At 32.6% G+C, this 16,473-nt stretch overlaps 1 protein-coding gene across 4 annotated transcripts in view; it reads right to left on the minus strand.

Moving 5' to 3' along the window:
- The window catches only part of ARB2A (ARB2 cotranscriptional regulator A), a 440,538-nt gene that overhangs the window by 236,009 nt on the left and 188,056 nt on the right, over positions 1-16,473 (minus strand). For all 4 annotated transcript variants that reach the window (XM_063087443.1, XM_063087441.1, XM_063087442.1 and 1 more), the window contains one exon: positions 9,066-9,284. In XM_063087443.1, coding sequence (XP_062943513.1) covers positions 9,066-9,284 — 219 coding nt within the window. The remainder of the gene's footprint in view (positions 1-9,065; positions 9,285-16,473) is intronic.

The raw sequence follows: 16,473 nt of genomic DNA on the forward strand, positions 1-16,473 counted from the left end.
AACAACCACAATTACTTGAAGTTGATACGACAAGCAAACAGAGGGGACATTGTTGGGGGGCAGGGGGGAAGGGGGGAGGGAGGGCGGTGTTGGGTAAGAGGCAACAATAATCAGCCACAATGTATATCGACAAAATAAAATAAAATAAAATAAATAAAAATAAAAATAAATAAAAATAAAAATAAAAATTTTCCATTTCAATTCCTTTTATGGTAGCTATAACCCATATAAACAAAAACCATTTAGTGACCTGAATAATGTTTAAGCATGTAATAATGTTTGAGCATGTAATGTTAAGGACCTTGGATCCTGAGACCAAAAGGTTTGAGAATCACTGATTATAAACCAGTGGAGAAAGACCTCATTCTGCCATAACTCTTCCCATGTTTCCCAAGGGAAAAGCAGGTAGGAAGAGAAGAAAAAGGAGACAGAGATATATTGAATCATAGGTATACCACCCGCTGTTTTCATATGTGTTAATTTACCTCATATTTCCTTACAAAAGCCTAATAGATATGATTATCCCTATTTTGCACAGGAAGAAACTGAAAAAGAGATGAGCGATGACTTGCCTAAAGTCACAGTTGGTAAGTGACAGAATTAAGATTATAGATAGCATGCCTATCTTTGATTCTGAAGTTCTTTTCTTTCTACTACATCACATTTATGACAGAATCCCTTAAAAATTGGTCAGTGTCCACCAAGAACCCAAAAATGCAGAGCTTTGGTCTTTATCATAATTTCTATTATAAATCTAAAGATCTAATTCTTTTACTGTTTTGTAATTCTTCATTACTGGCTTGTTTTACCAAATCCAAAGAATGTTTGGTACTCTTAATAATGGCTGTTAATTGAGTTTACAGCACGAATGTACTAATTTTCTGAGTGTTAGCATATTTCAGTCATTATATACTGTTGGAAAAATACAGGCAAATGGTCAGGGCCCCTCACATGTTCAGAATCTTGCCGAGCATTTGATGTAAAAAGGCATGTGCACTTAGGTGTTCCTTGGTTATCGTCTAGTGTAATTGCACATGTGCACCCAGGTGTCCTGGGTTATGGACTTAAGCATAAGGATGAGTGACTCTGATCCAAAGGCACCTCCCACCCCCGGTATGCCCCGGGGTGGGGAGGGCATGGGGAGGCCACTAAGCTACTGCTGCTGCTAGTGACTCTGGGGCCCTCTGCAAGGCCACTGCCACTGCCCAACCTGTAAGCTACCAGACCTGTAAGCTGCTGCCGCTGAGGAAGCTGAGGACTGAGCTCGTGTCATCTACCAACAGCCCGGAATCTTTCCCAATTACGTAGCACAGACCTGCGTGTGAGGGTCTGGGGACCCAGCCTGGCGTGTGAGGGGTCTGGGGACCTAGTCTGTACAATGGGTGTGAAGGGTCTGAGCCCTAGCTCTGACAATATAAATGGAAACTTAGTATAACTAAAATAAACATTTTGGCTTTAGTTATGATTTGCTGTACTTTATATATACATAGTATAACAATTCTTTTAATCTCATACTAGTGAATATCAGAATAGATTTATATACAGAAAGATCTGTCTCTCTTGCTTTGTAGATTCATGTAAGAAATATTCATTTCATCAAAAAATCTACTGTGTTTACTACATGTTGGAAGCATAAAACATGGAAATATAAAGATTAATTTCTGATGATTCAAAATAGAATGGTCCTTAATTTTAATGCTTTAAAATTAAACAATGTTGTGGCTACTTTCTCAGTAATCAAGCTTGATTAGTTTCCTTTTTAAATTAAAACCTTAAAATAAAGAAACTAAGGTATGCTTTAGTGACTAGTTAGTGATTATATTTTAATATTGCTTTATTGAGTTGTTAGAAAACGCAACATAATGTGATTTTTTTTTTTTTTATTAGGGACTCACTCTTTTCAGGTGGGAACCACTCCTCTCCTGGCCTCATATGAAGGCACTTCAGCTAGAGTACCATTCCTAGTTTTTCTCCATATCCATCATTCTTTCTTTCCCACAGGAGGAGTGTTTATCTGATTAGCATATTTGGGAGAAGAAACTGAACATTCTCAGTTCAGCCCTTCTGAGCATCTTTCAAGCAGGCTTGCAGAAAGGATGCAATCCTGCTTGCTTTCCACCACGTGAAAGGCAAAGGGTGCTTGCAGGATAAGGGGAAAATTCCTTTTGGGAGGAATATATCAGGAAGACCATTAGCCACAGATCTAAGTCAAATTTTCCAGTTGAACTATATCAATAAGTAAAGCTGGTATTTTGATCTCCTTTTGTCTGATTCCTATGTAATATTGCTGAGTTCCAAACTGAGGAGTGTAAGACTGAGGTCGTGGTATACTACAAAAATGTATTTGGTCTTTGTCCCTGGTTCCTGGAGCAGAGCTCCTAAAACTCTTGGAATTTCCAGAGTGATAGGAATGTCTTTTGTTATCTATAACAACTCCCTTTCAATACCTGAGTTCACGCTAATGAAGTGATTTAGGGTAGGGCCCTTAGACAGCCTCAGGATGGGGCTAGCCACCAGAGAGACTAGGAGATTAGAGGGTGGAATCTTTCCGCCTCATCCACTGACCTCCAAGAAGTGGAGAGCTCCCTGGTTAGTGAACACATTAATGTGCGCTGGGAGTAGGCATGCCCAGAGAGGATACGGAAGCTCAGTGCACCCTTTCCCACATACCTTGCCCTGTGCATCTCTTCCATTTGGTTGTTCCTGTGTTGCACCCTTTATAATAAAACAGTAAATGTAAGTATTTTCCTAAGTTCTGTGAGCCATTCTAGCAAGTTAGTTAACCTGAGGAGAGGGTGTGGGAACCCCCATTTATATCCAGTAGATCAGAAGTTATGAGTGGTTCCTGGGACTTGTGACTGAGGTCTGAAGTGGGGGCAGCCTTTTGGGACACTGAGCCCTTTAACTTGTGGGATCTGACATGAACTCCAAGTAGATAATGTCAGAATTGAATTGAGGGACACCCAATTGGTGTCAGAGAATTGAAGAATTGGTTGGTGTCAGAAAAAACAGCCCAGAAACGTACTAAAAGTTACAAGGGCCAAAGACCATCAGAATTGGATTCCCTCTCAATTGATTTTCATCCTGAGAGAAGATAAGATGTTAGTTATGAGCTCTAAAGCCCCAAGAGTATATGCCAGATACTACGTTTACTTTTTACATATATTATCATTCCATTTTTCAGGTGTAGGGAACTTAACATGAGGTCACAGTATATATTAAGTGGAAGAGCTGGAATTTAAACTCAGGTCTGTTAGTCTCTGCACTATTAACCTTATCTCCATACTGTATCTCCATGGTATAATTCTGAACATTATTCACACACTACAAACAGGAAATATAACAGTTATTATCACAGTCTGCTTTCAATGACTACAGGTTTTAATTTGATTTGGAAAAATATGAATGTCTTGGGATGTGAAAAACATTTATAAAAATAAATTTTTACATTGGTTATTAAGGTACTAGGCTAAGCCTTTTTTTCTTTTTTCCAGTTATATTTTAAAAGATTTTGGGGCTATAAAAAGAAAAAAGGAAAAAGAAAAGAAAACAGAAAGCTAAAGATGTAATGTGATTGGGGTACTCAGTTTCTAAGAAAAGTAAAATCCAATATGAACAGCAGCAGCCCCTGGTGGCCTAAGTGGAAAAAAAAATAGTGTATTTGTAGTTATGGGGGTAGAAATATGTTTTTTTAAAGAATATATGTACATATTTAGCCATTTGACTCAGTTCTCAACCCAACACATTATAAAACAGATGCTTTAAAAAATGATCTGTTGGCAAGATGCTTGTTAAAATTTTATCAGTTGAAATATTAAAATTCATTATGAATTAATTAACACATTATATAAAAATAAAATGTTTTTATTTCATCATTTTACAAAGTACTATTACCAGTGGTGATTAACACCAGGAATTTTGTGTGTCTTGATATGTGTTGCTCAAAAAGAAACTAAATTTATAGGATTACCACTAAATTGATGACATTTTCTGTCTTCACTCTTGAATTCAGTTGGCAGATGTTTTCAAGAACAAAAAATTCCATCTTATTACAAAACATATTAAGCAGGTTTTCCTGCCAGGCATGTCTGACATGATGTTTATTGCCTAGACCAAATCAATCCCCTTAATAAGCCATAATATATGCCAGCAAGTACATTATTTCATAGTTAAGGAAAGTTGCCACATGAAACAGTAAGTTCTTTGATCTCTCATGCTCTGCTCCTAATGCATAAGAAATGTGCTACATAATCCACTAGTTAGTTATACCTATTTATACTCATTTAGTAAGTAAAATAAAATTATACTTTGCTAATCTTAAGGTTTTAGGCTTGGAATCTACTTCTACCTGTTTATATTTGCAAAAATTTGAAAGGAGACTATTTAATATATACCAGAGAAAAAGAAAATTCAAATTCTTGAATATATCAGGAAAATAAAATGGTTTCAGAGATGAAGCCATCATTGTTTGTAAATCAAGTTTGGTTGCTAAAACACTAGATAGAAATAACTCTAGTGGCATTAGTACAGAAGAGAAGATGTCCAGAAGAAAAGACAGGATGACATTCATTGGCCATCATCAGTACTGTGAACATACCCAAATTAGAACATCAAAAGCATATTTTTTAAAAGAAAGCTTCAGTATATCATAGCTGGCTGTTTCTGAAAAATTACAAAAATTCACATGAATGTTGAAAAAAAATCAGTCAGAAAACTAGACAACACTAAATACCTCACATGTTAAGGAATAAGATTTTTGATGGATGTCAACAAGCAAGCAATCCCTAAATATTTGAGTATCTTCAATGTGCAATGACAGGCTCTGCCAAGATTCCTATTCTGTTAATGTCTCCTCTACATTTGGACTTTTCTTTCTGTGGCCATATAACTCTCCTCCCCTCCATCCCCAGCATCTGTTTTTATTTATTTATTTATTTATTTATTTTTCACATGCTGGGTCTAATTCTTGTTTACTTCCCATCAGCACAGCCCACAACTAAGTCTCACCTTAGGAAAGAAATGTTCAAGCAGTTCCAACCCAACATTATTAAATATAACAACATCAAGTCACTTTTGCCTGTATTCTATAAAGTTCTATTAACTGATCTTCCTTAGTCTGAGTTTTTGTCCTTTTGTACTCCAGTTTGATACCAGAACAACCATTCCTACACTGCAGGTCCCTGTATCTATGTATTTCTAGACTAAGGCCTAGTCCTTGTGCTTTGGTCTCTTTCCAGGAGATTAAATTCTAGGGAGTGAGTTTAGTATCAGTTCCTGACTACCTCACAATATCCTCTGTACTATTGTAAAGAGTGGCTCATATCTTAAGATATTCTTAAGGATTGACATGCAATGCCAAGATATAGAAAGTATGCTCAAAGATCTAGAGGATCATGGGGAAACCTACTGGAGAGGCATAAAAGATAAACTGGTAATATTCATTAACTTATGAGACATAAATACCAAAGATATCTCAAGACAGCACATGATAAATTCCACAGAAGTTAACAAATCATCATAATTTCTATGAGTTTTAGAAAGGAGAGATGACTGGTTACTAAAAAAGAAGAGGTGGGATTTAAGCTGGGCACTACAACATAAAAGGAATTTGGATAAGGGAAAAGAATAGGAAGCAAAGTTACAGAATCCATAAAGCACAAAGCGTGTACAGAGTAGAGCAAGCACAACAGCCTGGTTCAACTCTTATGAGCAAATGTGTAAAACAGAAATAGCATCACATCAGAATGAAACATTTCTATTTCAACCAGAATTTTAACACTGTGATTATATAGCTAAAAAGGAAAACAGGATATACTACTTTTTATATATTCAGATGAAAATGTATAGATCAATCAAGGTATCAAATTAATCTTGACATGCTGAATTTTTATCATTAATTTTTAGAATGTAACCTCAGCCAATGAATTGGGTAGAAGATTAACAATGTTATTTTGTTTGTTTGTTTGGGTTTGTTTAAATTTTTCCTCATGGACAATCAAGTAGCATAATTTAATAATATAAGACATACAAAAAAAGTAGTAGTACTTTGGGATTTTAATCCTGGCTCCACCACCTTATTTAAAATTATATAAATATTTATTTATTGTGAAGGCTATGTTCTACAAAAATTTATTATGAAGGCTCTGTGCTAGACTCTAAGGATACAACAGTGAGCAACACAGATTGATTAGCTGCCCTCATGGAGCTTACATTAAGAGCTATGGGTCCTTTTGAAGATTACTAAAAGTTTTTGATCCATATTCTCTTCAACTGTAAATCTGGATTAATATTAGTGATCCTATTAAATATGTACATAAATTGTTTATAGGCATTTAATAGTGTCTATTAAATGTTAACAGGTCAAAAATCTACCTTTGTCATTATCTGATGTAGTTTTATATAACATACCATACTATATGATTTAATTTTCATATTTCAGACACTTTTATTTTTAACTGATAGAACAATGTGGTAAAGAAGAAAGGGGCAAGAATCTATAGTAATTAGAAGTCCTGGTTTCAACACTTAGCTCCACCATTTTCTAGTTATGTGATCCTAGACAAACATCTGTGCATTAGTTTCCATAACTATAAAATAAGGATAAAAATGATTTGAACCATCTACCTATTAGGATGTTGCAAAGAATTGATAATAATTTCAAAACATAAATGTTTAAGAAATACATTAATAAAAGTTAATTTATCTCTATCACATACCATGCTCTGTGTCTAAAAATAACAAACACTTGTTATTTGGAGTTAAGTAGAGACAAGGAGAGCACTAGAAGTCATTCCTTGAGTGGATCAAAATTACCTAAGAATTAATGCACCTTACACAAAATGAATCATTCTTCTCTTTCCCACTACAGGACGAGGTCTTATTATCTGGAAGTATGTCTGAACAGCATCAGCATACCTCTGCTATTTTGCACAATTCCAGAAGATTTTCAGAGAAAGCATGTTTATTAAGAAAAAAATTTCATAACTAAGACTATCAGCTACAAAGTTGTGTTATCTACATGGGTCTATTTTTAGCTTTTAATGCTTTTAATGGGAACCTGGACTGATGAGTGAAATGGGACAATAAACAAAGAGGCAAAAAAGACACAAGGAAAAGAAGTAAAAAGGCAGGACTGAAAAGAGAGAAAAGAATTAAAGAAAAAAGGAAAAAGAAAAGAGAGCAGGTCTTAACAATGAAGAAACAAAAAATTTTCTCTTGGTGTAAGAAAAAATAGATGCAGGGATAAACAAAGCAGATGTGTAAAACAGAACTAAAAAATGCACACATACAAGAGAACAAAAGAAAAAATCAAAGCAATGGTGACAAGATAAAGAGAAAATAGGAAGAAATAAACCTACAGGAGAAATGTCTCAGATGCTTAATCTGTACATGTCATAGGCAAATAAAAGAAATTGTTTAAGAAGAAATAAGAAACTTAATATACAAAATTGTTTTTTGCTTGCATTTTACATGGACAAGTGAATACTCTTTACGATTTGCATATTTCAAAAGCCTTATACAATTCATTTCTGGAATCTGGATATCAGAGGTAATTTTTTAAAAATTTTAACTCTGTCCTAACGTGGTCGTTGACAGAGCAGACCATATAATAAGAAGTTTAGGACAAACAATAGAGAAGATAACATCATGACCCTGATACAGTCATACAAAAGAAAGGGAGTAAAATAAATATAGTAGAACAAACAAGCTATTTACTCATTCCAAATCTAATAACTGGGTTTTTTTTCAAGTAATATTTTAAATACTGAGATGCTTTCCAGAAATTTAAATATTGTAATCTGCCTAACTTTTGCTTGACTCATTGCATGAAATACTTTGGGTATTCTTGGTCAGGATACATTTTTTGGGGTCTTGAAAATTTATATGGTGCTTTCACTACTGCTTAACTGTCATAACTTACTCAACAGACTGACCTATAATCAAATGTCTTAAATGTTTGAAGTACAATTCCAAAAGGAGAGTGATTACGCCATGAACTAGAAGTATAATGAAGAAAATAAATACTTAGTAATGTATTTCCCTCAAAGGTAGTATGAAATATTGTCTTAATAATCTTTTAAAGTAAATGTAAACAGAGTTCTAGTTGAATAATCGATACGGTAATTTATAAAATGTTAATTTGCCTATGTTTAAGTGCTCTGAATTGCTCACTTTTGAAACACATCAATTTACTATTTTACTTGCCCACTAACCTTCTTGACATGTTTTACTATTAAATTAAACTTCTAGTCTCCCTAAAATGGCTTTGAAAATTGCTCAAATGTGTTTCATAAATATAATGCACAGGATGTATATCAAGCAGAATACGTCAAAGAGCAAATAAATTGTTCCCCTACAGAATTAGAAATCCTTGGGCAGCACTGCTGTAATGATCCCATGCTGCTAGCATTACAAAGTGCAAAGGCTCATTGGGTAAGACAGAGCAAAGGGCATGGTTCCCTTCACTACACTATCTCTGATCTATTTTAGCTTAAATATTTATTAAGATATTAATTACTCTTCCTCCCTCTATTTGCTTTCAGAAGTTAGGCTGACACACACTGGATGGATGGTAGCTCACAGGAAAACAATGCATTATCCAGTAAAACTTACCACCCAAGATGAAGACTTTTTTTATACAGTGCATTATTAATTCAGCAGGTAATATGTCATAGAATTATTAGCTACACGTACTCTCTTTCATGGACAACATAACAGCATAAAACTTTAAAGAAACAGCATGTTGGGAAGCTGGATTGGAATATTTTCTTCCTTCTGGATGTACCACAATAAAAGTATTTTAGAAAATTTTCCATGAAGTAGTGTATTATACAAAAGGAAATAGCATTTGTAGTTGAGACCTCTATAAAATGGCATGCTGAAATAGGAATGATGATGTGTTTTATAATTTTGAAAAACAAAACATTTCATCCAAGTAGACAACTATGGGGAGTAAATGGCTAAAAAATTAAAGAATTAACAGTTTCTTAAAAAAAAATAAAGTAATTTATATGAAAAAATATAAAGTAAAGAAAATAATGAAGGAAAATAGTGATCTCACTTACTCTGATATACAATTGCATCATTTCTTTTTCTCTTTGCGGGTTACGATACTTCTCATAGAAATCACGTCGCTTCTTTGTTTCTTTAAAGACTTTATCTTTTCTTTCTCGTTTTTCTGCTGGTTCATCTGAACTATCAGAAGATGACTGTATGTGTATCTTCGGCTTTTCTACTTCAATATAGTTTTCATTGGGATTCAGTACTATTACTCCATATCCTTCCTGTTTTGAAATCAAAAAGGCAGCATAATTTAATCTTAGAATCCATTTCAATTCATAAAAAAGTTCCTGAATCTCAGACTAAGTAATCTACTATGGTTGCATATTCACTAAAACATTCCTTTAGGAAAGATTATAGTTTTAATTTTTCTAATAGAAAGTCATTTAAAATTGTTTGCCTCTATTGTGTATGTAAATAAGCATATATTATCTATAAGAACAAAAGGACATAATTGCAACATAAAGATTATAAAGCTTAAATTTTTAAAAAATGTAATTCAGATCTTCCACAACCCCAGAAATAATTGAAATAAATTATCAAATGACAAGTATAATTTCAAACTACATCAATACTTATAATATATATTTTGAGAAAATAACCTCTTTGAAATTGAAGTGTACAATTCAAACTACAATTTGTTGGATTTTTTTCCCTTTACAATTGCCCTTTAATGAGCATTTTTTATCTGAGCAGTAAAAAAGAAAAAGCAATTAAAAAGGAATAAATATAATCTAAAATTTCACAAATTTACATATCTGTATTATCAGCAACATATAATGTTTACCTTGCACCTTAGATTTTATTTACCTCTTTTAAGAGGCCAGACATATAAAACAAAATAAGCCAATGTTTTACTATAATGTATGGAAGCAATTCTTTAATATTGAAATTTCTTTCATTTTTTCAAACTACCATAACTATTGCTCTTTATTAAGAACTAGCACCAGGAAACAAGTAAAAGTTCCAAAGTTTAATACAGCTTATTGAGCTATTGATTAAGCCTTCTTAAGTTTATAAAACATACGTTTTCCTGTCTGATTTATTTCTGGCAAGGCAAACATTTCTATGTTTATAATTAAGGAAACTTTTGATATTTATACTATAACTGACAGAATAACCTAACCATGAGAAAATAGAGGTTAACAATAACCACTGACAAGCATGTGCAACACAAATTTTTGAAGCTATTATATATCTTGTCTTTTCAATTCTGTATTGTGCGTGTCCCAATTATGTCTTTGTAAAACACTGTATGGCCATATTTAAAAGATATCATGATAAAAAACATAAAAGCTATAGAAAATAAAGCTTATAAAATCTCATCCTTTAAAAACAATAAATATTTTTTCAGTACTCTAACTGTACGATCTCTACTTGAAGTTTAAAAATTAATATTTTTTTACCAAACCAATCATAAAAATATGATTTTTAAAAACTGATAGCAGTAACAATAAATCAATATTAGCATGGACTTAATTATCTTATTTTTAAATATGTTACATTGCTTCACATGGTCGGGTTTTTTCATAGTTGATTTCACAAACTACTTACAAACTTCACTGGGATTGTTTCAATTTTTTTCCCCCAGTAAGATGATATTATCATCTAAAACCATGATTTCGTTTGGAAAATTTCAAGATTACTGAAGTTCTGCTTTTAGTGATAAATCTATTAATTAAGATAAAGTCATCTTACATATGTGAAAATTATACATGAAACTGATTAACAAAATACTACATATTCTTCAACAAGTGTGTAAATAAAATTTTTAGATAAACGCTTCTTTCATGAAAGGCTTATAAAATACAGAAATTTTAATTTAAACATTCTACATCAAAGCACAAGAGATTTTTTTTTTAATTTCTTAGTTCTTAAGTCAAAAGTTTTACCAACATAAGATATTTTATTTGGTCCTGCTTTATTCTAATCTGTATAGCTATTCAAAAGTCTTGTAATTCATTGTGATCACTGTCAGGTAGACAGATTGTCACTTGGTGATTTTCTACAGTTGGACACACTTGACTAGTTATTAAAATCACATTTAAAGGAAATGCCTACCCCTCTTCCTTGTGTCTCTTACAACTTTTCACGCCTTTCTCAAATTTCATCTATAACTTCTCCTCCCACTAAAAGTAAGTTAAAGAACACTGTTGCACTCTGCTAAACAGGGTGAAATAGAGGCATTCAGTACACGGTCTATGGTGTAAGGAACATAGTCAAAAAAGGTCACCATAGGCCAAAAAGAAAATTGCCTCCTTGCTAGATTCTGTACCGTGAGTAAGTGGTCTCCTGTCATGTTTCTTCCCTGCCCCTGCCTTCTCTGAGTGAACTGAACATTAAACACACACACACACACACACACACACAGCCTCTCATATTCACACACATGTTTGAGTTAGCAATCCCCAAATGAAATTTTACGATTCTTAGAGATGAAAATAGTGATGTACTACATTTTAATGATAATACAAAAAATTCGAGGCTCAAGGTAACAGTGGGATTTTAATAAATTAATATAACATGTGCATCATTTTTGCACAATGAATTAATTCCAAATAAAGGTAAATGCTTTGAACAAATTTTACAGTCATTGGAATTATGAAACTGTTATCCTAATTTATAACTTAATCACTAAAAATAATATTTTCTTAATATCAGGCTTATTTGAGCAGTTTTTACTTCAATTTTTAGATACCATAGACTGAAAACTTATTGTGTCTACTTGATTTTAAATATACTCTAAAATTTGATGTGTCCCATCTAAATAAGTATAAAAAATTGATACACATAAATCATCAAAGAAGAAGTATTTTTCTAGGTTATTGATTATGTAACTGGAAATTACATGGCTCATTTGTTCAATTTTATAAAGGCACAATGTCAATTTTTCGCTGAAGCATCAATAGATGAAAAATGATTCTATTTTTAAATCACCATTATATAAATCAATTAAATAATTTTTATCATTTAGATTTCAACAATGAACGTTTCTTTCAAACATCTGAATTATTTAGAAAATATTTTATCCTTTAGGTATTTCAGACTGCCAATTTAATTAATGTAATAATAATCAAGAAATATTCAGAAACATTTTCTGCAGAAATGAGAACTGATTTCAATAAATGTCTTTGTTGCAAATTCAATTACCATTCTGTAAAAAACTAACATTTTTTTCAGTTAAATTTTTTCTAATAAATTAATGCAACATTCACAGAGACCATTCATACCCACTTTACAATGAGTAGGAGAAATCAAGAGAAACAAAACAAAGTTAACTACTTCTCTTACATGTTCTAACCACAGATACACAGTAAAACTTCTCCTTCTTCTTTGTCGTATATAATACTGTCCAAAAAATCCCTTAAATAAGGTACAAAGATTTTTGCCATGTCAACATGAATATATGAAAACTAAGGAGTCAAAGCAAGTAAAGAAAAACAAAGCAGAAACAAAATATCAGTAGTTAACTTTATTTTGAATAGAATAATGTCAACTTACATCTTCAAAAATCAGAATACCATTTTAAAAAGTAATTCTTTCTATTCTCAGTAACTCAATAAGTATAGAACAAAATAAGTAAAAAGAGATTCTAGTGTGACCTTTAATGAATGTACCCATAAAGTTTTACAAAACTACACTATAAAATCAGGCATTAGTATAATACCATAAAAAAAGACTGTGTGCATTGCTACTCTAATAAGGAAGCTTCCATAACTTATACTTAGAACTTAAACATTTTATATTAAAATATTCCTTTTGTATTAAATTATTACTTAAGCATGCTAAATTTCTCATAAGATGAAAAGTTAGGTCATTTCAAACAAATGAAAACCTCTTCTACTATCTTTAAAAAGATAAAATGATCAAACTGATTATCTAACATTCTACAACTAAATAAATAAAACTGGCATCTTTTATAATGATTTACCCAAATCAATTCCAATATCCAACATTTCAAGAAACAACGCATACATAAAGTTGTTAATTAACTCTTATGTTTGATTGCACAGTCTAGTAGAAGATGAAGAAGGTGATCATGAGGACAGATACTGATCAAAGGAGGCTTTATCTCTTTAATTCATCTCATTCCATTTTCTGTACTTTTGTAGCTTCATTTCAGACCTGTGTTTATATGGTACGAGCTATTGGATCTTAATCAGAAACCCGCAAAAGTTTATTGCTAGACATAGAATTTTATTCAGTGCAAGTACTTGCTGTGATTTAAATAGAATACACAGGCCTCCAGGCCATCTTTACTTTAAAGTCTATAGATGCACTTACTAATAAATAATAGTTCATTTATTATTCAATCAACAAATGATGGCTTAGGTCAGAGAGGTCTAAACAGACAGGTGATGCCAAACACAAAGAACCAAAGAGGAAACCTAGCTAGAAAAAAATAAATCAGCACACAAATGTACATACGATTCTGCAAGTACTCATTGATAAACTTAAAAATGCCTCCCCCAAATTAGACCGTACTTTTGCTAAAACTGAAGATTTATCAAAGTTAATTTGCCCATTAATTATCAATTATAAGGAAAATAGGGACAAATTCTACATCTTTTCAAATCTCTTGTGGTTGGCTAAATAAAAAATCAGCTGAAAGTACTCAGCTCTGCATGTTAACCTGCCAATGCTGCAAGCCACATGTGACCAGAGAGGTCAGGGGCCAGAGTAGAATCCCTTGACCTATGGAACTATCCATTTTTTTCTTCAGGCAAGGCTCTGTAAGAGATCATTTTACACAGATTTATCAGTAATATTTTTCAAGTTCAGCATTCTATCTGCTTGGTTTGATAGAAGATAGGTGCTCATCCTCAAGGGAAATGAAACCCAAAGTGTTTTATCTATAAACTACATCTACCCATGGTTAAAATGGACAAACCCTGTCCATTCATCTTTTCTGAAAGATATATGTCGTGTTTATTCTCATCTTTTTCACAAGAAGGGTATGTATATGTCACTGTTGCAACATCCTAGGTGCAACAGTGAGATGAGGTCATGACAACCAATCAGAAGTCACTAGTGAAGCGTTAAAGTAAACATAGCTGTTGGAACTGCAGCTCTGCTTGAAAAATGCCCCCTCCATTATTTCAGCAATTTTCTCAAGACGTGACCTGGGACTGAAACGCTTGAAATGTCACTTGACTCTGTTTTGTGCTGCTTCTCTATGTGCATTTAGGTAACAGCACCCTACTAATATTTTGTAAAATGTTCGTTACGGCCATAATTCAACTGGTAGCTTATTGAATTCTAATGCTGTGTTCAATGGTATAAAAATACCATAATATAGACTAACATAGATTATCCCAGTTAAGTTTCCAACTTCAAATAGCTCATCAAGTTAGTCAGTAAAAGAAAACATGCCACAAAAAGTTTTCAGAGGACCACCTGTTGTCTATTATTTTTACATAGCACTTACTCATAAATCATAACACAGGGTAATTAATCAAGCTGTCAAAGAGAAGGTTAAAGGTTATATGGTAGAGTCAGAAGGTCATGCATGGGCTGATAGAGGTCAGGGTCACACTGCATTCCTCATTATCAAGTTGGGATGAGAGACGGCCCAAGCAAACAAAAGTGAAAGCAGATGGAGAAGTGAGTGGATAAAAAAAAAAAAAGAAAATTTCACAAACAAAAAGAAAAGTGAAAGAAGACTGTCAGCTGCCTTCAAATAGAGAACAGAAGAGAAAAGAAATACACTGAAATGTGCTCAAAGGAGCCCAGGAACATAAAGAAACTACAGTTTTATTAATTAAATAAATTGAATATAACTTTTCTTGGCCATTTTATTAGTGCATGCTAAGCAATATTTGAAAATATCTGTTTGCCACTTCTATATCTTCTTTAGCTAGTGTGCTCAAGATTAACTAAGGTAAGGCAAAGAGTTCCAAGGATGAAGTATAATTTATAAAAACAAAAAAACCAAAACAACAACTTATAATAAAAGGTTTTTTTTCCCCTTTAACATTGTTTTCAGGGTTACAACATAGATGCAAATAGTTTTAAGCCATAAGACTGATAATTTCTTGAATATGACAAATATATCCACAAACATAAATGCATCATAAAAGTCCTTTTGAATAACAAAACAGTTATAAAATATTCTATTATTACGCTGGCCTGAAATAGATGCAGAATACTGTGCAAAATTAGCTGTCACCCTTTGCTCAAAATCTTTGTTAATCTCATTTTGAATGTTTGCAGCTTTATCAACACATGCATCAATGTCAGCTCCTTGGTTACTGAACCGCTGTACTTGGAAGAAGATATAATTAAAATGTTTTGGCACAGAAAAGGTGAAATTGTATCTTCTCTTGTTCCCTTAGGAATCTGTAAAACATGAAGGACATATTGACAAACACACACCCTTGTCTCCAGTTCTGACATCTCAGGTCATCCAAGTACTATTTATTTTAAAACACTCACTTTGCACTTATGCATATTATCATCTGCTCCATTTCTAACTTTTCCTAGGCTTTAGAACATTATTTTGCTTAAACTTCATAAATTTCTAATCATCAATAACTTATTTATGGAAACATTCCATAAATGCACCGTAGTGCTAGAAATACACTTACCATTCATTATCAAGGACAGAAATGTGATTTAATACTACAGCTTTGTGAAATCTTTTATATTCTTTGCTTTCCATTCTCATAAAATGACACAAACATACACCCACACATTAACACATTAAACTAAAAAGAAGTAACAAATTACAACTGTTGCCCAGTAAATAACGGATCAAAATCCCTAAATGGATCTAGGGAACCCTACAGACACATCTTTATTTGTGGGTCAAAGCAGACTTGGATGGCCAGATTTTCTTATGAACTTTGCAATTCTGCATGCTAGTTATGCCTTTAAGTTTTAGAGTGCTGAATGAAAGTCCAGTGTTCCCATAACTTCTTATTTAAATCCATTATAAAATTTGTAAATATTGTAGCTATCAAACATCTCTGTAGGCACAAGGTCTTTCAAAATATTATCTTTTAGAGCCAATCATCATATACTATACAAACATATACTTAAGTTTTTAAGTTACTCATAAAACCTACTTAAGAACTATAGTATGTAAATCACTCTAAAATATGTAACCTTTCTCTTACTTTTTTCTTCCAATTAAAATATCATGCATTTAAAATATTTTAATTGTTTTTTCAAGAATGTATCCGTGCTTTGCTTGTATACCACCTTTCTCCTACTTTTTTTCTTCCAATTAAAGTGTCATGTGTTTAAAATATTTTTATCAGTTTCTCAAGAATGTATCCATGCTTTGCTTGTGGTCCTAGAATCTACTTGAAAGAATGGGAGGACATAATGAAGAATCCTAAGTATACTTATCAAGTAAAAAGTTCATTGAACATTCATACAACAAATATTTAATAAGCAGCTACTATCTAC

The sequence above is a fragment of the Cynocephalus volans genome, chromosome 2, assembly GCF_027409185.1.
Source record: "Cynocephalus volans isolate mCynVol1 chromosome 2, mCynVol1.pri, whole genome shotgun sequence".
In the NCBI taxonomy this organism is placed as follows: domain Eukaryota; kingdom Metazoa; phylum Chordata; class Mammalia; order Dermoptera; family Cynocephalidae; genus Cynocephalus; species Cynocephalus volans.